General features: G+C 58.6%; 1 protein-coding gene across 3 annotated transcripts in view; it reads left to right on the forward strand.

The window, feature by feature from the left end:
• ARHGAP23 (Rho GTPase activating protein 23) overlaps window positions 1-25,156 on the forward strand; it is a 73,874-nt gene that overhangs the window by 16,573 nt on the left and 32,145 nt on the right. Inside the window, exons 2-11 of one of the 3 annotated variants that reach the window (XM_070479364.1) lie at window positions 8,872-9,033; window positions 11,537-11,564; window positions 12,774-12,869; window positions 13,076-13,154; window positions 13,318-13,372; window positions 16,355-17,519; window positions 19,185-19,340; window positions 19,562-19,673; window positions 19,828-19,885; window positions 21,811-21,954. In XM_070479364.1, coding sequence (XP_070335465.1) covers window positions 8,872-9,033; window positions 11,537-11,564; window positions 12,774-12,869; window positions 13,076-13,154; window positions 13,318-13,372; window positions 16,355-17,519; window positions 19,185-19,340; window positions 19,562-19,673; window positions 19,828-19,885; window positions 21,811-21,954 — 2,055 coding nt within the window. Of the gene's footprint in view, window positions 1-8,871; window positions 9,034-11,536; window positions 11,565-12,773; window positions 12,870-13,075; window positions 13,155-13,271; window positions 13,373-15,159; window positions 15,263-16,354; window positions 17,520-19,184; window positions 19,341-19,561; window positions 19,674-19,827; window positions 19,886-21,810; window positions 21,955-25,156 lie in introns of those variants that run through there. The other 2 variants (XM_070479365.1, XM_070479366.1) reach the window with 2 other exon arrangements.

The following is a 25,156-nucleotide window of genomic DNA, read 5'->3' on the forward strand; positions in this document are numbered from 1 at the left end:
AAAGTGTGGTAACATGTTTAACTAGACTTGTAGTGATCACTTCAAATATATGTGACTATCCAGTATGTGACTAGCCATCCAATCAGGCTATACACCTGAAACTAATATAATGTTACATGTCAATTATACCTCAATAAAAAAAACCTTTTAAAAGAAAAAGCAACAAACAAAAGCTTGCATTTATTGAATTCCTACTCAGGACTTCCTTTAATTGACTTAATTCTCCCAACAACCTATGAGGTGGAACTTAAGTGTCATTCCCTTTTTATTGGTGAGGAGCTGAGGCTCAAAGAGGTTAAGTATTTTGCCCAAGGTCTCACAGCCAGGAAGTAGTAGAGACAGGACACAGGCCCAGAAAAAAGTTCTGGACTCCAGAGGACCCTGGAGTCCACGTGCTAAGCCCGAGCCACACTGCCACTGGAAGAACTAGGGGATTTGGTGCTGCTTGAGCATGCTGCTTGAGACTGTCGGTCTCTCTTGGATTTCTGGCATCACAAGTGCTTCCTCCTCCCTTTTCTCTCACCTTCCCCTCCCCCAGCCATCCGCGGGCCCAGTTTCAGAGTAGGAGAGGAGTGTCACCACACCCCTACTCAGGGCAAGACTGACCCTGGATAGGGAGAGACCCTCTGAGCCACCCCTGCAGCTGCCTGCAGGCTAGACCCGAGTATGGGGTCCTCAGGTTCCCAGTGACGTGGGGTTATCTGCACATTGAGGAATGTTGGGGAGACCCGGGCCTGCCTGGCCGGCTTGTCAGCTTCTCCTGTTGGGGCATGTCAGGCTGCACACAAGCGGTGCTGAGAAGCAGGCATCCGAGTGGGGCAGAAGGGTGGAGGAGGAGGGAGGGGGCGGCCGCCCTTGAGCGAGGAGACTGGGGCAGGGGTCAGAGGCCCAGGCGTGGGCGGGCGGGCATGCCTTGGTATCACATTGCCTGCATGCCTGGGATGGACCGGCTGGCAGAGGATTTGCTCTGTCTGTATGTGAGGTTGTGGGGTGGTTATGGTGATACCGACCAGGGTTCTCGGCCTTCCCCAATCAATAAAAATTGACTAGAAGCCAGACAAGAAATTCAGGCAAGGCCTTATTGGGGCTCCTGCTGCAGCAGGGTCTAGAGAGAACAAACAAGTTCCCTTGCTTGCTGCGACCTGAGGAAGAGGCAGGCTTGTTCCTTATATGGGGGGAGGAGTCAGGCTGGAGGGGTGTCGTAGGTATTTTGCCCACCCCTCTGGTGGTGTTGAGTATCGAGGGCATTCCCAATACCCTTCTTTTTCTCCCCAACTCCTGCTTTTCTTCTGGGCTCTTCAAAAGTGGCAGTTGGGTTTTTTGGTCTCTTTGTATCTTTAGTCCATAATTTTGCCCCAACTGTGAATGTGTACAGTTATTTTTAGTCCCATATAGTTTCTTTGCATTTTGTTGCTGGAGGAGAGTTTTGTCCAGGGGTGAGCCCTGCAGCAAAGGGTCCCAGGTCCCAGCCTGTGTCAATGGGTCCCAGTTTGGTCATGTGCAGTGGGCCTATGGAACCAGTCAGACCTTTGGAAATTCCACATGATTCTCTTGGGGTGGTTGCATTGCTTGTCTCATGGTTTGGAGCCTGTGTTCTGGGAGGAGGCAGTAAGCAAGCCAGAGGAAGAAAAAGCCGGGGAATTGACCCAGAGACCCTCCCTGTCTCTTCCTGAACCACATGCCTTTCAGCAGTATCTGTTCCCTCCTTCTCCTCTCATCTGACCCTTGGGCCCCAGGACGCTCTCCTCTCCCCAGCTCCCAGTTGTCAGGCTGGCCCCTGCAGCCTTCCGCTCCACCAGCCCCATCCACCCTCTGGTTCAAAGGCTAACCTGGGAGGCCCCGAATGCCACCCTCAAACAAGCTGTCCCCTTCCAGAGAGAAGAGGCCCTGAATCCCTGACACAGGGGCTCCTTTGGTGTGTGTGTGGGGTGTCTCTGCTGGTGGGGGTGAAGGCAGCTGGCTTGGGCCTGAATCTAGAGCTGGAGACCCCTGAAGATTTCAGGAGCTTATAGCACTGTAAGTGCCCTGAGGGTGAGGTATGCATTTGTCTTATCTTCCTAAGGTGTCCCAGCCCCCAGAATAGCACCTGGCCCTCAGCAGGCACTCAAGTTCCTCAATAGATAAATAAGGGGGATAATGGAAAGAGATTTGAATCAGTTAGAATCCTGGGATGGTCCCAGCTTAGTGAAAGTGAGCCTTGAATCAGTCATTTGTCCTCTTTGAGCCTCAGTTCCTGCATCTGAAAAATGGGTATAAAAATAATTTCACATATTCAGTTCTTAGGGTAAGGATCAAATGAGATAAAGTGAAAGTACTTGTAAACAGTAAAGGATGAGCTCATCTGGAGAGAGGAAGACTGGATGCCCTCCCTTTGGGAGTGTAGTCCCCAAGCCCTCCCCAGGGACCTTCAGGAAGATAAGGTTGAATGGATTTTGCAAGCTGGTCAAACTAGAGGATGATGGGAGAGACTGCTCAGCGGGGTAATTCCTGATTTGGGGGGAGGAAGCCGGGAGGGTGTTGGGGAGGACTCACACCAGGCAGGAAGGCTTGGAATAGAATCTCAGCTACGCCTGGTATTTCCCAGCCCTTGGCCCCCTCCCTGACTGCACTCTGGGGCCCACCCCACATTCCTTTCCCAAAGGAAATGGGAGAGGTGGCTGAGAGGCTCCCCAGGCCTGGAGGATCATTTATTCAAACTGTGTATAGGTTTCTAGGCCCTGCTGTATGTACCCTGCCCCTGCCATCCCTACAGAGGAAGCTGGGGTGGAGAGGGTGGGGTGGGGAAGCTGTCGGTTTGTGTTGGAGGAGGCTGTTACCTGCTTTTGGGGGCCTTGTTGCCCCTGCCAGGAGATGGGTGTCACAGATGGCCTATATTTCCCAGGTCTCTGCACACAGAAACGTGGTGCTGCTCGTCCACCTCGCCGCTCCCCGCAGCCCTCAGAAGCCTCACCAGTTTCCAGGGAGGGAGGTGGGTTCTTATCTGGACACACGGACACGTCAGCACCTGTTGGCCATGAGGGACTCCATGGGGTACGAGAGGGGAGAGAGTGAGTCCATTTTCTCAGAACCAGGGACCAGACTTGCAGCAAGAGGAAAGGAAACCAGGCAGCTGGAGGGACTGACTGGCGGCCTTCTGGGAAAGCAGGTCAGGCTTTGAGTCAGGACGTCCCTATGGTCACAGCCCTTCATTTGGGGTGGCAGAGTCTGAGGACATCTGGGCAGTGCTTCCAGGTGGTCTGAGGCCCTGGCTTTTGGAGGGCATGACAAAGGCAGGAGTGGTCCTGACCCAAAAGCCTTGCTTTTCTAATGATGGGGAGCTTGCTGATAGAGATGCCAGGAGTCCTGCTCCCCCTGACCATGGATGGTCCTTTCCAGCTCTGCCCCAAGCCCTCCTGACTCAGCGCTGATGGCAGCCTCCCTCTTCCCGTCTGGCTTCCGCCAGGGAGGGGGTGGGGGTCTGGCTCCTGCACTGGGGGCCCAGCTAGCAGCAAACAGGAAACAGGAGAACAAAACCGCTCCCAGCCCCACACGCCTCACCCTCACCCTTCCTCCTCCCTCCCTCGGTCCTTCATTTCTCCTCCCTCTGCCCCTTGGTTTCGCCTCCTCTGTGCCCCTCCGTCTCTCATGATCGTCTATCCTGGCCTGTCCTTTCCTGGGACAGCAGGTGATGGGGATGAGGGAGGGAAGGGATGCTGGCTCTTCTGCCTGGTTCTCCCTTCTGGTGGCTTCCCCCGCAAGGGCCCAACCCTATGACTCTTCCTCCCCGACTCCTAGATTTGAGAGAAGAGTTTGGCTGGATCTGTTCCCCGCTGCCCTCAGCCTTCCTTCCCTGGTGTTGGCTAGAGCTTAGGTGTAAGATCAAAGTTGGAATGAAGGGCTCCGGACTTGGAGTCCCAGTGCCGTCCTCACAGACAGGGTGCTCTTGGGCTTCTGCTGTTTCCTTCTCTAAAAACTGGGTCAGGGCAGTGGCCCCAGGCCCCAGTGAGCCGCTGTGTGGGGCAAACACACGGTGAACAGTCAAGTGGATAGAAATGGTGGTGGCGACAACACACCTACCAGCCAAGGCCTCTGCCGGCCCCACCCGGGAAGGGGCCTGGGAAGAGAGAGAGCAGGAAGGGGCGGAGGACAGGGTCTGCCATGACTCCAGCTTCCTGTCTGACTCACGTGCTGGGGGTGAAGTGGGGGCAGCTTGGAGCCCATTGTCGGCTTGTGGTGTCCCCTCTGGGTCGAGCTAATAGGCAGGGGGTCCTGGGGAAGAGGGGCGGTTACGTGTTCCCATGGCTGGTGGTGGGAAGTGTACAACATGACTGTGAAATGGGGTGGTATGAGAGAGAGCTGCTTTCTGCAGGGCAGTGTGTGTGTGTGTGTGTGTGTGTGTGTGTGTGTGTGTGTGTGTGAGAGAGAGAGACAGAGGGAGAGAGAGAGGGAGAAAGAGAGACCTGAGGGGGCACAGCAGTAATGCATTGAGTGTCTGTGCTGACTGGTGTGTACAAGTCCTATAGGTGTGTGCCTCTGGGTTTTGTGGGTCTCCCTGTGGGGGTTGTGTGTGTGGGTAGGTATGGGTGGGTAGGAGGGGGCCTGGTGTGCTTTTAAGGGCACAGTGGATATGCTTGCAAATGTGTCTCAGTGGGGGGTGGGGGGCCATTATACCCATGGGAGGGCGTCCAAAGCCTGTGTGCATAAAGAAGGGTGTCCATGCACACCCTGTGTATGCGGGGTGTAGTGTGTTTGTGTGTGTGTTTCTGTGGGGTATGTGGACATAGGGAGAAGGAGTGTGCCTGTGGGGGGAGAGTGTGGGATGCCAGGATGTGTGTGTAGTGAGGTGGGTTGGGTGTGTGTTTACATGTGTACCCATGCAAGGGTGTATTTCTCTGGGGCGCAGCAAAATGCGTGAGCTTTGGTCTGGAAGGAAAGCCTGTGCGGGCGGGTACGGAGAGTTTTCCTGCGAGTGGGGTGTGTGCGTGAGTGTGTGTGTGCATGCACCCGCGCCTGCACGGGGTGTGCAGTGTGTGACTGCGGGGGCACTGCGCAGGGCCTCTCCTGTGTGGGTGGGTGTGTGGGATGGGGCGGCCGCGGACAGGGGCCGCCCCGGAGGGGGAGGCGTCTGCCCTGCGCGACTCGCCGGTGTGTCCGGGCTCAGGCGCCCTCGGCGGAGAGGCGTGGGAGGTGCGGAGCCGCTACAGCCGTCCTGCCTCCGTCCGCGCGGGCCGTCCGTCCCCTCGGGGCCCCAGGGCCTCGGGCCCGCGGCTCCGGGGGGCGGGCGGGGACCCCCGGGGCCCGCCTGCCGCCGCCGAGGGGACCGAGGACGCCGCCCGCCGGGCGCCGAGGAGCGGCCGCCGGCCCCCGCGCGGCGCGCCGGGCTCCGGAAGACGGGCCCGCGGTGCGCTGGGGCCGGGGCGGCGGCCGGCCCCGGGGGCCCCCGCCAGCCGCGGCTCTCGTGGGCAGCGCGGTGTGGCGCGTGGAGCGCGCGGGGGCCGGGGGCTGGCGCTGGGAGCGCGCCGTCGGCGTGGACTGCAGCGCCCCGGAGCCGCGCTGCCTCTGGCTGCCCTGCCTCAGCCACAGCGACCGCCGCGCGCCGGGGGCGCGTCCGGCCAGGGTGAGCGCCGCGGGGGCCAGCGGGGCCGGGGGCTGAAGCAGGGCAGGGTGGATGGGACCGGGTCACCAACAAATCCCTGCGACCCTTGAGCTGTGTGCGCCGCCCAGTCTTCCGGGACCTATGCCCCGGAGTGGGGAGGGAGTGAGGAGCTGGAGAAATGCAGGTGAGGGCGGCAGAGTGGTGGCTGAGACCTTTTCTGGGGGTGCTGGATGACAACCCCCAGTCTGGTGGTGGCCTGCAGTGGGCTCAAGCCTCTTGGTTTACAGGTGGCAGAAAGATGGAAGGGACCGGGGTTGTTTGAAGAGATGCCAGGGTATGGAATCCTGGAGAGTTTGGGCTGACTGTGATCCTGAGTCAGAACTCTGCCCTCTCCCCGGTAGGGGACCTGGGCACAGAGACACACAGGGTTTTCAAACAGGCCAAGGAGGTAATGAGTGACCTCAGGGTGAGGACTGATATGGCTGGGGGGTGGGGGGGTGGGGACAGTGTTTCGAGGTCCGAGATGGACCAGGCTGGCAGGGTGTGAGTCACAGTGGGCGCCATGCCCAGCGTGAATGCTGTGCTCCCTGCAGTGACCTCTTTATGCTCCTGGGGGAGGGGAGGAGCCGGACTCCTGGGTTCTAGCTCCTGGTGTTGCCAGCCCATCACATGTCCAGGTCTGTCTAATTTGCGGCCCTGGGGCCACCTGCCCTTCTCCCACCATCAGTGGGAATTTCTGGATGTCTCTCCTGACCTCAGGGTGGGAGCGTTTGGAAGTGGATCTGGGCTAGGGGGCATTACTTGGTGATGTCTCTGTGTCCCCCGAGCCTCCCTCTCTCCTTCCCCTTGTCTCTGTACCTACCTCAGATAGCACAGCTGGGGATGTGTGTGTGAGCTGTGCCTCTTCACAGTCTAATCACATTCCACTGCTGATCCCTTCTCTGCTTCTTCATCTGTCACCTCCCTCCCCCTCGAGATGAGAGCAAGACCCAGCGCTGTCCCAGATGGGAGGAGAGCAGAGGAAACATGCATGTGTAATAGCATGAAGGATTGAGGTTAAACCTAAGAAAGAACTTCCCACAGGAGGGCCGCCAAATCTGGTCACTGATGGGGGCTGCAGTGTCTTCTCTTCAGGCAGGGCTGTGGTTACTGTGGCAAGGGGATTACCACACTGACATTCTCAGGCGCCTAGTTGGCAGGGATGGGGGAAGGGGCCTTGGAAGGAAGGAAAAGAGGAAAGGGAGAGGCAGAGATAAGGGAGGGAGCGCCAGTGGTGCCTGGGTGAGGAGAGGACCCGAGAGAGAAAGGCATGCCCACTGCCCTTGATGACAGGCCCCTCCTCCCCGGGGAGTGGCACCCCCAGGCAGCTGGCAGCTCCAGGCAGGATGTGTGCTGGGGGAGGGGCGGGGGGCGTGCAGGGACCTGTCCCAGCCACTTCTCATCACTGGGGCAGCTGGTGGCTTAAACCTTAATCCAGGACACCAGCGAAACAATAGGCCCTGCACACAGCCTGAGCTCAGAGCCCGGGTGGAGGACGTGCAGCAGACGCACTCCACACTGGGCAGTAGCAGGGTTTTGGTAGGAGGGGGCAGGGGAGGGTCCCCAGAGGCCCTCTTCTCTTCCTCATCTGTTCCTTGCCAGATCAGCAGAGATAGGAAATCCAGGGGATTTCAGATCTCAGCAGAATTCCCAGAGAATTTTCTCTTCTGGGCTCCTCAGACCCCTGTGGGGGTGTGGGGCTCAGTGGGAGTGTCCAGGCTATAGCCACAAGTGGCAGGAGCTGAGGGGGCATCATTGGACCTTCCGCCTGATGCCAGAAAACCAGCTGAGGCATCATAGAGCCTCCCTGATGGGGGTCATCCAGCTTTCACTTGGGCCCTTGTGAGGACAGAGAGCTCACAGCCCCATCTGGGTCACTTTCCAGATGTATATGATTAGAATGATCTCCCTGGCTAGGAGCTTCGCTCGGCCTTCTCAAATCTTCCTCCTGGCTGTGTCTTCTGGAACTGTATGAAGCAAGCCTGTTACTTCTGTGGCACTTTAATCTTCTGAGATTTGAGGATATCCCCTCCCCAAACCTCCTGCCCCATGGAGCCCAGCCCCCACCCCATGCAGCTTAGGGCTGGGCACAGGATCCACTCCTGCCAGATGTGTAAATTGGAGGGTGGCTGGATGCAGGCAGGGACTTCTTTGTATGAGTACATTAGAGTTGCAGTTTCTAGGTGGGGAGTGAGGGGGATTTCGTAATGAAGTGGGAGCTCCTCACCCCCGAATCTTCTTCCCTCTGCACCCAGCTGCACCTTTCTTCCTGCAGCTGAAGGCTCCTCCTGCCTGGTGCCAAGGAAGAGCGAGGGGATGAGGACTGTTGAGGGAGGGGAGGGGCTTCTTGCCCTCCGAGGGGTTTGGATTAGGGGCACCAGGTAGGTTAGGCTGCCCGAGATCAGGGGTTAGTGAACCGCCCTCCTGTCACCCACTTTCCCTGTGTCTGAGTAGGGCACCTGAAGGGAGCCTCCTCTTGGGCACTAACCTCCTTCTCTCCCTCTTGTCCCAGAAACAGACCCATGTGCCCCCAAACCTTTGTCTTCAGACACCCTCTGCCCTGCCATCTTGGGGAATCCCAAGTACTCAGGTGGGGTGGCCAAAGGGTAGTGGAGTGTCTCCTCAGCCCAGTTCTGCACTCATTTCTGGTGAGCCAGCCAGACACATGGGCTCGGTCCGTCCAGCGGACTGTCTGCTGTCCAGTCCACTCACCTGCGACTCATGGTCCCTCCCGTCTTCTTACTGCTGCTCTTGAAGGATGCATGTGTGTGTCAGTCTGTCTGTGCCTGTGTGTGTTGTGTGCGCATGTCTGTGTCTCGGTGAGCATGTGTGTGCTCATCGGTATGTCTGTGCACCTTTGCATACGAGTGTTCTTTTCTGGGTGTTTGTGGTGTGTCCTGTCTACGTGAGTGTGTGTGGGTGTGTCTGTGCCCGTGTCCGCGTGCACGCGTGCAGCGGGGCACATCCCAGGCAGGAAGGCTGTGTGTCTAGAGTCAGTGAACTTTGGCTGAACTGAACAGAACGGACACCTGACTTGCTGCACTGTTATTTCCCTGGACGCATAGGTGTCTTGAGGGGACTGAGGGAAAAAAGAAAAGGCAGCTGTTGGGTTGATGAGTGTGGGAGAGGAAGGGAGAGGGGAGCAGGGGTCTGGGCACAGCTGGGTCGGTGGGCCCTGGCCGTCCCCCCAGGTCCTCCAGGCTGCAGGAGGCTGTGTGAGGACTGGCATCTCACCCTTGCTCGCTCTGCTCCCACAGCTGCCCCTGGGCCCAAGAGATGGGTGCTCTCCCGCGCGCCCCCTCCCTTGGCAGGGCCCACGGACACTGCTCCTGCACAAAAGCCTCCAGGATGGCTTCGGCTTCACCCTGCGCCACTTCATCGTGTACCCGCCCGAGTCCGCCGTGCACTGCAGCCTGAAGGTAGGCCCGCACCCCGGGGCTGCTCTGAGGGAGCTTTCAGCTTTCACTCCTTTGTGCTCTCCTCCGGGTGCTTCTGTGCCTGGGAAAGAGGACCACCGAGAGGCAGGGGCAGCGCTGGCTGGGTCATCTGTGAGCTATGACAAGCCCCCTATCCGCTCTGGGCTCAGTCTTCTAAGGAGAACGGGGTGGTTGGCTTGGGGCAAGGAGCTAGAGGTGGGGGAGTCAGGATGCTCCCCCAACCCCGGGACTCTTGCCCTCTGAAAGGTGAACAACTTCTCAGGAGATGGGCTTCCAAGGACCCTTTGTCTACTGGCCACTTCTGAGCTGGGTTAGTTGACCCTCCCCAGCCTGAGCTTTGGAGCAGTTGTCCTCACACACCTCTGGGACCCCTCCCAGAGCGCCCCAGGCCCTTACTGGCCTCAGCTCTGGGCCTAGAAAGAGCCTTGCGCTGGGCTGGAGACCTGGGCCCCAGTGCTGGTACAACTCCTAACTGACGGTGGGTCTCGGGGAGTCTCACCCTCTCTGGGCCCCATGCCTGCTGCTGTCACCTGAGGGTATTTATCTATTTGACCCCTAGGAACCCTTCCAGCCCTAATATAAATACCAGGTTCTCTGAGTCCAGGAACGGGGGTTACTCAAACTGAGCCACTGTATGGGCTGGGGGCGGGGGGTGTGGTCCCTGACAGGAAGGCTTGAGGGGTGCCTAGACAGCAACCAGGACTCCCCAGGAGGGCCCAGTTCCCTTCCCCTCCTCTCTGCCAGCAGGAGGGGAGAAAGGTTTATTTTGGGGCCCATGAACCTGTTTCTCCCCTCCCCCAAGGCTGGGACCAGCCTGCACAGCTGTTGAGGGACAGGGAGCTTAGTCCCACCTGCCAGAGAACCAAGGCATTGGATTTCTCTGCCTGGGTCCGTGTGCCTGCTCATGTTTCTTTGTATGCACACATGCGTGCATGGTATGCTAGTCATGTACATGCATGTGTGTATATCTAGACATGTGTCTATATATACGCTTCATGTGTACATGTTGCTGCATAACTCTCACACCCGTGTCTGAGTCTGGGTGTGAGCCAAATCTTCTCATTGGCTGTAAGAGGGCTGATGGTGTGTGGTAGGGGCACCGCCTCACCCGTTATGCCTGAGGACACCAGCCTCCCGGTTCCCTGGAACCTCGGGTCCTTCCTTCCCCAGAAAGTTCCCCCTTCCTGGACCTTCCTCCATCTCTCAGGGGACCTCCGGAGGGTGGCCCTGCAGATGCAGTTTGAGTGGTCTAGGCTGGGTGGTCAGCCTGTGTCTCAGAGAGACCTCGCTCACGTGGAAGACCCCAGGGCAGGGCAAGCCAGGGATGGGCTCTGTCCCTTTCCAGAACATGCCCAGGGCTGGGAGCCTGCAGGGCGCTCACCCGTCTAGATGCATCCATCTGCCGCTGCCTCCCGCTCACGGTGCTGTCAGCTCATATCAGCGGGCACGCGCCGGGCTCAGGAAGGCGGGCGCCAAGGGACTGCTTTCCAGCAGAGCCCCGCGGCTTCCTGTCCTGGCTGAGGTGCCCCAGACTCCTGGGGTCCGGCACTGGCTGCTCTGTTGTCTCTGAGTGGCCCTGGACAAATCACACCCTGTTGTCTGTAACGTGGATGATCTGTGGAGTGGATTAGACAAGATGACCCCAAAGGTCCCATCCAGCTGGAAAATGCTGCACCCCACTGGCCTGGACTGTCTTTCTGACTTCTTGCCTTTTCCCTGATTTCTCCCCAAATGCAGTGCCCTTCCCCCCTCACTCACGAGGATAAGCCCAGAGACCTCCCTCGTGGGTCTTTTTGAGGCCATTTCTTAGCCCTACACCTAGATACTGGAAACATTTTCCTATCTACTCTCTCCCACTCAAGAGCTTCGCTGGCTCCCTCATTCTTTCCTTTCGGACCTGAAAGCTTGAGTCTGACTCTTGCCACTTGCTGGTGTTGACTCTCTTTCTGCTTCAGCTCAGCTGACCCAGTCCTGTTTCTGCCACCGAGTGCCTGCATACTCTGCTCACCGCACCCCAATGCCTCCTTTCAGCCGGCCTGAAACTTGCCTTAAACCGCCCCCTCCCAGAGGGACTAATCAGGCCTCCCCTGCCCATTCTTTGAGAGCTGATAGCCACTATTTGCACTTGTCATACCTGCTTATCTGTGTCCGCCTGGGTCCTGTTTGTGTGTCAGTGGGTTTGGCCCCTCCTCCACTGGGCTTCGAGCTCTCCAAGGGAAGGGGTCCTGAGTCCCCCATTGGGTTGGGGGCTTTCAGATGGCTGAGATGCTGAGCAGGCATGAGAGAGGGCTTCTGTGACTGGGGGACATTGCCTGGGACGTGACCTCCCTGTGGATACTCTTCCCTCCCCCTCTTTCTTCTGGGTTAGTTAAAGGATGATAAGAGGGGAGGCTGATGGGTGGGGGAGCTTGAAGGGGCCCACCCCGGCGAAGCTGGGCCTCCCCCTGTGCTGCTGAGGGCCCACACCCGCCTCTGTCCCCTGCAGGAAGAAGAGGATGGAGGCCGAGGAGGAGGTAAGGAGCAGGCTGGGCTGGGCTGGGCTGGGGTCCCGCTCTGTGTCTGGCCCTCTCCTGCAGATCGGTGTGGATTCTGCTGCACCCTCGCCCTTGACTGCGGCCCCTGTCTGCTCTTTCCTGTGTATTCACTTGCACATATGCTTACTCTCTGCTCCTCTTTTCTCCACATTTGTCTTCCTTGGACCTGTCCATTTCACACTGGGGGTGCTGTTCTGGGGAGCAGATGGGTTTCTAAGCCCTGGCCCCTGCCCTAGAGTTACTCCCAGCCTAGATGGAGGCTCAGGCGGGACGTGCAGGGCCCTGGGGCTGGGAAGGCTGATTGAGGGCTGTCCTTGGGGGCAGAGACGCTAGGGTTCTCGGGGTATAAGGGCGGCCCTGAGGTCCTTCTGTTTCCAGATGTGAGACTAACTCCCCTGGCTGTCACCCTGGCTCTCCCAGATGGCTCCGCAGGGTATTCAAGGCAGAACTCCTTGAACAGGCAGGCTTCCCTCTCTGCCGCTGAGGCTTCTACTGGGCGCGCATGGGGACTCTGTCTTTCTGCATCCCCACTGCAGAGGCCCGTGATGGGGGAGGAGCCGGCCGACCTAGCGCAGGCCTGTTTCTCTGATGGAGACGGCACTTAGCAGCAGAGGAGTACTGCTGGGCTGTAGCGTGATGTCACGGAGGAGCGAGTGCCGGCCCTGGGATCGCAGGACTCTGCAGCCCTGACCCCGGGGACGGGAGTGGGGGGGGAGGTCAGGGTGTCTGTGAGCCTCGGGGCGTTGCTCAGCGCTCCCTGGGGCTGGATGTGGACACTCTCTGAGCGTGCAGGTGTCTCTCCCTACTGGATTATTATGGCACCCCTCTTTTGTCTTGTGATGTTTCTGTGTGTGTGTGTGTGTGTGTGTGCGCGCGCGCGCATGCCTTTCTGTCTGCCCCACTAGACAATGAGCTCGGGAAGGGCAGCGGCCACGTCTGTCCTTGCTCTGAGGTCTACTTTCTAGCATGGTGCTAGGACACAGGAGCCATTTAAGGAGCAACTCTATGTGTCCATGTAGCTTTTCATCCTCCCAGCAATGTGTTTTGTCTGATCCTGTGGATGTGTGGCTCTGTTTTGTGTCCGTGTGAGTGTGCTCATTCTCTGAGTGTGTGTCACCCGTGTGTGTAGCTGTGCATGGGTGGGACCTTCAGTAGCCACCCCCAGCTAACCTGACTGATGCTCAGCAGGACCCTCCCCCCGGCACCGCCTGGAGCCCATGGACACCATCTTTGTCAAGCATGTGAAGGGTGATGGCCCAGCCCATAGGGCGGGCCTTCGCACAGGTGAGCTGTCCCAGTTACCTGGCTCATTGCACCTCTCTGGAATTTCTCCTCCCGCCCCTGGTTAGGATGGATCCAGCCATCCTGGCATCCAGCCATTGGGGAGGTTCCTGCCCCACATTGTCATCCATATGTGATGCAGGGGGTCTCAGGTGGGGCTACTGACACCCTTTGACCTGCTCACCTGTGGCCCTGCCCCTGGTCCCCAGGAGACCGGCTGGTGAAGGTGAATGGGGAAAGCGTCATTGGGAAGACCTACTCCCAGGTCATAGCTCTGATCCAGAATAGGTGAGCGCCCCTGTCTCCCTTCTCCCATCAGAGCCCCTAGCCCACTCCCCAAGTCCCTCCACACCCTCCCCCTTGGCCCTGGTGGTGCCCTGGCGACCAGGATCCCTGTTCTCCCAGACCCTGTTGCCTCAGCCTGGCCTGACCCCCTGCCCTGTCTCCGTAGCGATGACACTCTGGAACTCTCCATCATGCCCAAGGACGAGGACATCCTCCAGCTGGTGAGTCCTCCCCGCTGTCTGAGGTGGAGGACCCTGGGTGCGGGGCGGGATACAGCCCTTCTCCTCGGCCTCTCTCCCACGTCGTTGGCCCCTCTAGGAGGCAGAGAGAGTGTGGGGGCACCACCAGCCCGGCGATGCGCCACTGGGGATGCCAGGCCCGTCCCTGGGCTGGGGCTGCTGGCTGCTTCATTCAGGGCTGTGCTGTGTTGGGAGAGGAGGGCACTGGCTTTGACTGGCAGGATTCCTGCCAGGGTATCTGGGAGGAAGGTGGCCCAGCAGGCCCTGCCTGACTGGCATGTTCCTGTGGCTCCTGTAAGATGTCTGTTCCCCACCCCCTCCCGCCTGGCCTCGTGTGAGCACGTCTCCTGTAGATACACACACACACACACACACACACACACACACACACACACAATACTGTTGTGTGCTCCCATTCACACGGCATACCACAGACCACCCCATACTCAAGCAGACACACTCGGTACACAGCCACGCCACACAGCCCGCAGCCCACCCTCCATCTAGCCTGTCCTATGTGATAAGGCACCCCAGACACAACACACCACACACACAAACCCTCAGTATGCAGGCACCCACTGCCCCACACTCACGACCACAGGCATCACAGCATACCACACAGTTCCTCAGCATCTCGGATCCCCACCACACACCACCAGGGTGTCACAGCACACGCTTGGCTTCTCACCACCGCAGCACGAATATTTAGGGCATCACGGATGCTTGCTGCTGTCACGACACATGTGGCCACAGACATCCCAGCCTGCTCCATCCCAGCACCAGCGTGTGCGCTCAGCAGGGCAACAACCACGTGAACTTCCACAACCATGATACGCAGTGCAGACGCCCCTTCCTTCACCCCACTGCTCACAGAGCAGGCACCACAGACGGGGCACGCAATGTACCCTGGACTCACGTGTGTACCCGTTTATACCACACACTCCATGCATGACATGTGCACACACACAAACACACACGCTGCCTCTCTGTTCCCTCCCAGCTCTGACCCAGAGCCCAGAGCAGTCCTCTCTGCCCAGTGCCCAGTTCCCTGGTCTCATGGGTGCCAGCCAGAAGCCAGCTTGCTTGCCCCCAAGGTCACTGCCCCCCAGGAGAGGGCTGCGGGCCAAGCCTGGAGGCCTTGGGAGCCGCCGTGCCGGCTTCTGCCCTGGATGTGCGCTCATAATCACTGTAATCTCAGTGCCATGCTTGGCACCATGCCCCTCTGGGAACCTCCACCCCATGACCTCGATTGTCCCCTCGCCCTTCCTGGGGAGGGGGAGGCAGGGATGGATGGGGGCCCAGAGAGGTAGGTAGACGGCTCTTCCCAAGTCTCAGAGGCGCTGCCCCTGCCCCTTTTCCAGGCAGAGGGAGGCATGCTGTGGTGGTGGGGGACTGTGTGTGACCAGGCGGCACCTAGGGTGTTGCTCTCCCCTCTGGGCAGGGTGTGGCAACAGCTTTGAGCTCTGCTGCCCCAGCTCTGGTGGGCAAGCAGCCCCAGCTGTCAGCATCTGGGGGCCTCCGTCGGCCCCCCCTCTCCCTGGCTAGCCAGAGGGTGGGGCCCAGGCATTCCTGTGGTTGGGAGCCAAGGCTGGAGGCCAATGGGGCCGCGGCAGCTGCTGACGCCACCGCCGACGCGGCGAGGCCCCTCCACACCCATCCTCCCCTCCCTCCTCCTCCCGCCTGCGAGAGAGAGTCGGTGGGGGCCGAGGGCAGCCGCCGGGAGAGCAGGCTGGGGGGCCCCCCGAGGCCAGGGCCGGCACAGTGGTCAGTGGGGGCTAGTGGGGGCGGGGAGGGTGGAGGCGGGCTGGGATGCCGCCGCAGCCGCTGTGATGCGGGCAGTCCGGGGAGCCGGCAGGATGGCAGGAGGGAGAGGTACGTGAGTGTCCTGGCTGTGTGTGGGTCTTCAGGGGGCTGAGTACGGGGTGCGGTTTACTCACCCTCGGCACGTGATGTGTGTGCCCGGGACTGGAGCTGTAGTTATTTGTGTGTGTGTGTGTGTGTCTCATTGTGCTTCTCTGTGTGTGTGTGAGTGTCTCTGGGCGTGTGTTTTCCTGTGTCTCCTTGTGATATGTGTGTGTGTGTGTGTGTGTGTGTGTGTTTGGTCTCACCCTCCCTCTCTGGTACTTCACCCGGAGTCGGGCCCCTGGGTGGCCCCCTCGGGGGCCAGGCAAGGCCGGGGCCACAAGGCCGCTGTCCCTGGGGGCTGCCTCCTTTCCTGGCCGGGCCTGGGCGCTGGCCCTGCCACTCCTCAGCAGTGCAGCGTCAGCCTCAGCTCCCAGTGCCAAATTCCAGGCCCGGGGTGGTAGAAGGTGGCGCAAGGTCCCTCAACCAGTCTGGCCTCTCCCTCAAGCCTGGTCCAGAGAAGCAGGGGGTGAGCAAGTCCCTCCCCCGCCCCCCAGTGGCCCAGGAGCCAGGCCCTCAGCTTCCTGTCCAGGGGGATGGAGGGACAGCTGGGCTCTCCCAGCCCCCGCCCACCCCACCCTGGACACACCCCTTAGGCGGCTCCCTCCCCTGTCATCTGCCTCCTTGACTGGTCTCTGGTGGGGCTGCCCAGCTCCGCCCGAGGGTCTGTGGGCATCGTGGGACACAAGGAAGCCGGGAGGCGGCTGAGGCCAGCACGACGGGAGGACCCCAGAAAACAGATGTTGGAATGTTTGTGGCTAAAGGCAGTCCTTGTCATAAGCCTTAGAAAAATCCTGGCTCTTTTTCGAGTGAATGTGTGTGTGTGTGTGTGTGTGTGTGTGTGTGCGTGTGTAAGACTCAAAGGCCTCTTATTTCTTTGTCCTCCCCTTGACTGTCTTTGGATCATGCCTTCTCACCCCCGCCCTCTCAGGGCCACCCCCCACAGCTTGGTCCCCTTCCTTCAGGCCCCTTTATGGGGGGCCTTGATTTCCAGGGGCTGCCGTAACCGTGCCCTGTGGGGCCTGTTCAGCCCTGCTCACCTGCTTCTGTGTCCCCGGGCAGGCCTACTCCCAGGACGCCTACCTGAAGGGGAACGAGCCGTATTCTGGAGAGGCCCGGAGCATCCCCGAGCCGCCCCCGATCTGCTACCCCCGAAAGACCTACGCCCCGCCAGCCCGGGTCTCCACCTGGGCCACTATGGTTCCTGAGCCGCTCTCAGCACTGCCCGGTGACCCCCGGAGTCCTGCTGCCTGGAGTGACCCGGGGCCCCGCATCCCATCTACTGCCCGCTCCCATCCGGACCACCCTTCCTTGGGGATGAGCCAGCCCCGCCCCAGCCCTGGTGCCTTCCCCCGCCTCCCCCCAGAGCCCCGGACGCCTCGTGCCTTCCCGGAGCCTGGCAGCCGGGCGCCCCCCAGCAGACTGGAGTGCCAGCAGGCCTTGTCACACTGGTTGTCGAACCAGGTACCCCGCAGGGCGGGGGAGAGACGGTGCCCCGCCATGCCCCCCCGGGCCCGCAGTGCCTCCCAGGACCGACTAGAGGAGGTGACTGCCCATCGCCCTTGGCCCTGCTCCACCTCCCAGGGTGCCTTGAGCCAGCTGGGCCAGGAGGGCTGGCACCGAGCGCGCTCAGACGACTACCTGAGCCGGGCCACCCGCTCTGCCGAGGCGCTGGGGCCAGGAGCGCTGGTGTCACCCCGCTTTGAGCGCTGCGGCTGGGCTTCCCAGCGTTCCTCTGCCCGCACCCCTGCCTGCGCACCCAGGGACCTGCCCGGGCCCCAGGCACCAGCTCCGCCTGGCCTGCAGGGCCTGGATGACCTCGGGTACATCGGGTACCGGAGCTACAGCCCATCATTCCAGCGCCGGACTGGCCTCCTGCAGGCGCTCTCCTTCCGGGACTCCCCCTTTGGGGGGCTACCCACCTTCAACTTGGCCCAGTCCCCCGCACCGTTCCCACCAGAGGCCTCTGAACCACCAAGAGTTGTCCGACCAGAACCCAGCACCCGGGCCCCGGAGCCTCCCGCCGAGGATCGCCGTGATGAAGTGATCCTGAGGCAGAAGCCCCCCACGGGCCGCAAGGTCCAGCTGCCCCCCGCAAGACAGATGAACCTTGGGTTTGGTGATGAGTCCCCAGAGCCAGAGGCCAGTGGGCGAGGGGAACGCCCGGCCAGGAAGGTGGCTCCTTTGGCCACTACTGAAGACTCTCTGGCTTCCATTCCCTTCATCGGTGAGTGATGGTGCAGGTGGCTTGTCTTGGGAGATTGCTTTTCTTTTTTTTTTTTTTTGAGAGATTGCTTTTCTGTGCCCCTGTTGTACTCCACCTACCTGCCATCCGGGCAAAATTCTGGGGTCGGTGCTAATGGGATCAACTCATTTCTGTGGCCATCCATCTGTCTGTCCATCCATCTATCCATTCGTCCATCCATCTCTCTCCCATCATCCTGTCATCCTCCCTCCATTCGTTGACACGTCCAGTCTTCTTTCCCATCCACCTTTACTTCCCCTCTCCCTCTTTCCCTTCCGTTCCTTCTTTCTTTCCCTCCCTCTTTCTCCTCCCTCCTTTGTTCTGTTCTTCCATTCTTCTTTCTTTTCACCCTTCCTTCCATTCTTTTTCTATCTTTCCTTTGTTCCTTTCACCCTTTGTTCTTTCCATCCATCCTCCGTCCTTCCACGCATCTAGCACATTATTGTGTCAGGCACTATGGTAGGCTCTGAGTTCTCCTGGAGTGCATGGTCCATGGGAATATGTGATCAGACAAGAATGATCCAGTTGAACGGGTGTGTGATAGGAGTACAGGGAACGCTGAGAGACAGAGGCGGGCTGGGCTAGGGCACAGTGGCCAAGGAGAGAAAGCAGCTTTTGGCTAAGACGAACAAGTTAGTCAGGGGAAGAAAGTTCAGGGAGAGAGACGAGAATATGTGAAGACCCCGGAGTGTGAGTTAGGATGTCCTTCCAGGTCACCGCATGGGTCGGGAGGGGCCTCGTTAGTTGATGAGGAGTTCGGACTTCACTCTGAGAGCAGAGGGAATACTGCAAACTCGTTAGGAATAGATGCATAAAGGAGAGACGGGACAGTGGAAGGGTTGGTGATTCCCAGGTTTCTGGCCTTGCTGGAGGGTAGAGCCTCACCTCCGTATCAGGAAAGAAAAGGAGCGAAATGGGAAAAGGTTTCGGGTTTGCCAGATAAGAGGTGCACATGTGGGAGCAGGATGAGCTGGGCTGGGTCTGGGGGCTTGGGAAAACTGGGCTGCAAGTTCATGGAACTGGAGCCCAGAGGTGGTAACCGGACCTGAGGGTGGTGAGCTCACCCAAGGGCAGCCATGGGAGCGACCCCGGGGAGAGCTCTGGGCCAGGAGAGGAGGCACGACCTGCCCCCCGCACCCCAGCCCCCGAGTCTGCTGAGCCAGCCTTGTCTAACAGGGCAGACGCAGCCCGTCGTCTCAGTGAGCTCCCAATCTGAGGGTAGGTGGCACGTCCAGTCTGAGGGGGAGACGTGGCACCCACTTCAAGGAGCCCCCAGTTGATGGGGGAGATAGATGGTCCTTATCCTCAAGAAGCTCCCAGTCTGATGGGGGAGACACACTCCATGGCCTCGGAGAGCCGCCAGTCTGGTGGGGCAGACACAGCTCCTGCCTCTAGGAGCCAGGTCTAAAGGGGTGACTTGCCCCCCGTCCTGAGTGCCCTCCGTGTGATGGAGGAGGCACAAGCTGAGCGTGCGTGACCACAGTGGTGGGTGAGTTCCCTTGGCAGTGGGCGTGTTGCCAGGAGGGCCCTGGAGGGCTTTTGGAGTCTGGGGATATGGTCCCAGCCTGGATGTGAGGCTGGGGCCCAGGGTGGCAGGTAGGTTCAGGCTTCTGGGGCCTTCACCCACCGCCCCCTCCGCTCTCGCAGACGAGCCCACCAGCCCCAGCATTGACCTCCAAGCCAAGCACGTCCCTGCTTCTGCTGTGGTCTCCAGCGCCATGAACTCCGCCCCTGTCCTGGGCACCAGCCCATCCTCCCCAACCTTCACCTTTGCCCTGGGCCGCCATTACTCCCAGGACTGCAGTGAGTGCTTCCCGCAACCCCCGCCCCAGCCGCTCCCCTGCCGCCTGGTCCCACTGGTGCCTGTTGGGCCTGCTGCCTGATGGCTGGCCTCCCCCGACTGGCTTCTGCTCCTCCTGGGGTACCCTGGGGACCAGGCCCCCGGGCCCTGCCGGATGGGAGGGCTCCGGGGAAGCCCCCTCCGCTGCCCCACTGATCCAGGGCCCCTCTGGGCGGCTTTGCAGGCAGCATCAAGGCCGGCCGCCGTTCTTCCTACTTGTTGGCCATTACCACCGAGCGCTCCAAGTCCTGCGACGACGGGCTCAACACCTTTCGGGATGAGGGCCGGGCTCTGCGGTGAGGACCGGGTGTGGCAGGGCTCTTGGCCCTGGGGTCTTCTATACACGGGGGGGGCAGCGGGCTTCCCCCTGCAGGACCTCTGAGCCTTGGGACTTGTGGGAGGTCCAAGTGGTGCCTCTCATACGCCTCATCCTTGATCCTCAACCCCTAGGCGCCTGCCGAACCGCGTGCCCAGCCTGCGGATGCTTCGAAGCTTCTTCACTGATGGGGTGAGTGGCACGTGTGTGCTGGTGAGGGTGTCGGAGGGCTGGGGTGTCCCACCCTTCATCTCTGGAGCCTGGCCTTGGCAGCAGGGCCTGGCCTGGGACTCCTGCGATCCCAAATGGGTCACCCGGGGTCCTGTCTCCTTCCTTCCTTGGCTCTCCCAACACTCACTTTGTGCCAGCCACGAGACCCACCCTCTCTGGGGGCTCTGTCATCCCCTAAAGACACTGTGAGCACCCCCTCCCAAGGCCTTTGCACTGTCCTGCCAACCCCCCACCTCTCGTCTGGAAGGTCCTGTCCATGCTCAGCACCATAGCTGCAGGACTCACTTTTTCACTTTCTCTAGATTTACTTTTTCCCTCTAGATTTTTGTTAGGCCTTCCGTCAGATTTCAGCCTAGCCCTGACTTTCATGCCTCCCTCCATCACTGTGCTTTCCTCTGAGCACTTCTCCTGTTAAGCACTTTATGCACTCATCTCCTTTCTTGCCTGTCTCCCCAGCTAGAATGTAAGCTCCATGAGGGCAGGGGTTTCATTTGTCTTATTCACTGTTTGACCCTACTGAGTATCTCACACAGTGCCCATAGTGGGAGGCACTGGATCAGTATTTGTGTGGTGTCTTCAGGGGACAGCGAACACCCTGGAAAGGGGGGCAAGAACATGGGATTGAGAGTGATGGAGAGGCCAAAGTTTCCAGCCTCAGGACCTTGGGAGACACAGGGTCAGTTCTGAAGTGGTCTTTTTTTTTTTTTTTTTTAGTATTTTATTTGTCTTAAAATTTTTTATTATTTTTGGCAGCTCTGGGTCTTTTGTTGCTGTGTGAAGGCTTTCTCTAGTTGTGGTGGGTGGGGGCTTCTCTTCATTGTGGTGTGCAAGCTTCTCATTGCAGTGGCTTCTGTTGTTGTGGAGCTTGGGCTGTAGGGAACTCGGGCTTCAGTAGTTGTGGCACATGGGCTTAATTGCCCCTTGGCACGTGGAATCTTCCTGGACCAGGGATTGAACCCATGTCCCCTGCATTGGCAGGCAGATTCTTTTTTTTAAAATTTTTAATTTAATTTACAACATTGTGTTGGTTTCTGCCATATAACAATACAAATCAGTTGTAACTATATATATGTACATATATTCCCTCCCTCCTGAGCCTCTCTCCCACCCACCACCCCCATCCCACCCCTCTAGGTTGTCATAGCACCGGGCTGGGCTCCCTGTGTTATACAGGGCAGGCAGATTCTTAACCACTGGACCACTAAGGAAGTCCAGGCTTAAATCTTTTTTATTATAGATGGGCTGGAAAAGGCATCTTGATTTCTGTTTTCTTCTTCTTGGCCACACCCTGTGGCTTAGTAGGATCTTAGTTGAACCTGCACACTCAGCAATGAAAGCGAGTAGTCCTAACCACTGAATCACCAGGGAATTCCTGGCATCTTGATTTCATTAACACCTTGATGATTCTGTCACCTGGCTTCCTCCTTATCACTTCCTCTGCTCACTTAACCCTCCCTTAACCTGTCACTGCTATTGCTGGAGTCCTGCTGACACTGTCACTTCCTCTGTTAACTCCTTGTGGGCATGACCACCTGCCCCACTAACTCAGTCTTTGTTGATGTTCCTACTTCCCCTGTTTATGTAACTCCATGTGGACACAATCACTTCCCTTGTTTCCTTAATTCCTTCAAGTCTATAAAGTTAAATGTGCTGAGGCAGGTGGCCTGCAGGTCACATAGCCTTTCCTCCTTTCTGGCTTCTCCATTACATACGTCTCATGACATCAACACAGATGGATCAGAGAGGGCAAGCAAGGCCTCTGAGGCCACACAGCACAGAGGAGTGTAGTATGCACCAGGCCCGTGGGGCTGCAAGTGGCCATGGGGTTTCTGAGATGCTGGTAGTATGGGAGCCACCCTAAATTGCTCTCTGTTGTCTCTCTTTAGTCCTTGGATAGCTGGGGCACTTCTGAAGATGCTGACGCTCCTTCCAAGCGACACTCAACCTCTGACCTCTCGGATGTGACCTTTAGTGACATCAGGAGAGAAGGCTGGTTGTATTATAAGCAGGTCCTCACCAAGAAAGGGAAGGTAAGATGGCTGGAGGAATGAGCTGGAGGTGAATGGAAGCTGGCTCCAGCAGAACTCTCCAGTTTTTCCTACACCCACCCCACTGCCTCTGGAGCTAAAGAGAGCCAGCTAAGACTGCCGCATGAGTAGAGGTTAGATGCCAGGAAGAACTTCCCAGGGATCCTAAAGAACTCATGAAAAAAAATTAATCAGAGAGATGGTCTTTGCTGTGGGTGGATCTGATCAAGTTGTGCTTGGAATTCTGACCATACTATCCCATGGTTGATCCTTGGTTGGCAGATCACACCCGGAATGGCCACTGGGGCTCATGGAAAATGACAGAGCAAGGCCAGGGTGATTCTTTTAGGGGAGCTGAAGCCCCAGAAGAAAGCAGAGTCCAGCCTTTTCAAGGCCATCAGAGGTTTTAGTCTTTATCCTGAGAAGTGTTAGTTGCTCAGTTGTGTCTGACTCTTTGAGATCCCATGGACTGTAGCCTGCCAGGCTCCTTTATCCATGGGATTCTCCAGGCAAGAATGCTAGAATGGGTTGCCATTCCCTTCTCCAGGGGATCTTCCCTATCCAGGGATCAAACCCAGGTCTCCTGCATTGCAAGCTGGCTCTTTACCATCTGAGCCACCAGGGAAGTCTTTATACTAAGGGCTGTAGTTCATGGGGTCTCAAAGAATCAGACATGACTTAGCGACTGAACAACAAGTGGCAACCAAAAGCCCCTGGGGCCCCTTCCACTGGGCTTCTGGGGGGAGTGAATTAGACAGGGTCAAAGGGAGGCAAGAAGGCCAGGTAAGGGCGGCTATGGAGATTCAGGTGAGAGATGAAGGGGGCTTGGGCCTGGGTGGGGGAACAAGCAGGACCCCAAGGGGCGAAGGCGGGGCCCCTGGATCTATGGAGTATGAACCCTGGCTCCAGGCAGCACCATGGGCCGCAGAAGCAGGAGGAGGAGGAACCACCCCACTGCTGTGCCCCCCAGCAGCACAGGCAGAGCCCAGAAGAGCGGTTAGTGTGAACCTGGGCTTGACTTTAACTGTGCTACGAGTTGCTGGTGAAGCTCAGGCTGCTTGCTGACCTATGACCCAGTTTCCTGTCTGTAAATGGAGCAAATGCTAATCCCCAGATCATGCATCTTTGCTGAGGATTAAATGAGATGATCTAAGCAAGAGTTTACCTGGGTGCCTGGCCCTTGGGAGCTGCTCTTCTGCGTATTGCTATTGTTTGAATTTTCTATCCTGCCTTCTAGGGTGTCTTGTACCTGGCGGGAACTTAAGCTTCAAAGTCAGACACACTTAGAATTCCTGCCCAGCCACTTATCGGGCACAAGGCAACTGGTAACCCCCTAAATGTCCGAGTCTCACTTTTCTGATCTGTGAGATGGGGACAATGTTATTCTACTCCAAGGGCCCGTGTGAAAGTGAAGTGAGAGTGTAGCTGAGGCAGGGCCAGCATTCCTCTGCGCCCTTGTCCAGCCTGTTCATGATGCTGGGCAGCCTGCTCGGCTCCAGTTCTCTGCTGAGGTTCTACAGACGCAGGGGTGAAGGAGCCAGGCCAGTCCTGCCCTGCTGGGGTTCATGCTGGGTAGAGAGAGCACAGTGCTTGACTGCGGTGATGAGGGAGCTCAGGGGAGCAATGTGTCTTAACCTATGACCCTGATCTCAGCGGGATGGGAGGGGGTGTCTGGAAAGCTGTGAAGGGTGTCTGGGGATCCATGAAGCATGAAGGGTGTGATCTGACAGGGCAGATGCCCTCCTGGGCAGTCTAGGGGAAAGGTGGCAGGGAGTGCTGGGAGGCTGGGAGCCAGGATGAGAGTTGGAAGCCAGGTGTGGAGTTGAGTGCCCACTTGCTCGCAGGCCCATCCCTTGGGGTAAGGCTTTGCAGATGAGGGCGTGGGGTGGAGGTGTGAGCCCAGGAGGTAAGTGTTGCATCTGTGACAGGCGGAGACAAGGCCATTGCTGTTGTCCAGGTGAGCGAGGGGAGCGGGGTGGAGGAGAGGGGACAATTTAGAGAGATGTGAGGGGGAAGGAAAGCTGGGTGGGCTGCAGGCTGGGAGGTGAGGGAGGGTGGAGGAGGCAGTGTTGGTTCCTGGGGTCCCGGCACGGGCTGGAGGGTCAGTGACTGGTGGGGCCCTTCCCCCAGCCGGAGGGGCAGGTCTGGGGAGAGGAAGCCAAGAGGTTCTTTGGGGGCCTATGGTATCCGAGGGCCCTGGGGCATCCCCTGGTGGAGATGTCCTGGTGACAGAGGCTCAGAGGGTGTGGCGTCAGGAGGGAGGTCCCCTGGAGAGGGTGCTTGTCCATCAGAGAGGATACGGGCATCTGCAGCCACAGGAGCAGGAACACTGAGGGAGAAAGCAAGAGATGGCTGGGCCTCGGGAGGAAGTGGAGGATGGAGACCAAGGAGGAGTAGGCAGGTGTGGACAAATGGTCCAGCTCAAGGCTTGAGGTGATAGCTGCTGACTCCTGCCTGCCAGTAGGCTGCCCCCCACTCTGGGAGGCCTCTGGCAGCCCAGCCGCAGGATCTCCTGGGCAAGGAAAGGACCTGGCCCCTCCCGGGCCCTTTGGTCTGTCCAGGATCCGGATTGCCAGCCAGATGTTATCTGCTCCAGCCAAGTCCAGCCTGCCCCCGGCCCCCAGCTCTTTCGGAGGCCACTGACTATCGGTCAGAGGATGGGATGGGTGGGTGTGACATATCCCTGCAGCCAGACCCATCATTGGAGCTGGATGTGACCTTGGAGACCTATTTTTCCAATACAGCATACTGATGCTAGGGGCAGGGGGCCTGACTTGTCCAAGGTCACCTAGCTGGTTTAGTCCCAGTAGGGCTCCTTGTCACCATCTCACTCTGACACTAAACTTCTCTTGGAGGGCCCTGCTGTTTCCTGCTGTGAACATCCCTGCCTGGGTCCAGTAGGTATGGGATGATGGGCAGGGTTCATGGCCAGACGTGACTGTGTTCACCTGCTAGCCGTGAAGTCTCATCTGGTTTGTTCTGAGGACAGAGGCTCATGCTGGCTGAAGAGTCGTGGGTAGGCCGTGAGCCAGAGGAAAGGTGCCCTCGACCTAATGGGGGAGATGGAGCCCCAGACCGCAGGGTGTCGTTCCGAGAACAACTAATTCATTTATTCAGTAAATATCGATGAGCACTTCCCCTGTGCCAGCATGGCTCTAGGCTCTGGAGTGTGGAGGCAAGAGAGCAAATGAGCTCCCTGGCTCAG

The sequence above is a fragment of the Odocoileus virginianus genome, chromosome 17 (genome assembly GCF_023699985.2).
Source record: "Odocoileus virginianus isolate 20LAN1187 ecotype Illinois chromosome 17, Ovbor_1.2, whole genome shotgun sequence".
NCBI classification, from domain to species: domain Eukaryota; kingdom Metazoa; phylum Chordata; class Mammalia; order Artiodactyla; family Cervidae; genus Odocoileus; species Odocoileus virginianus.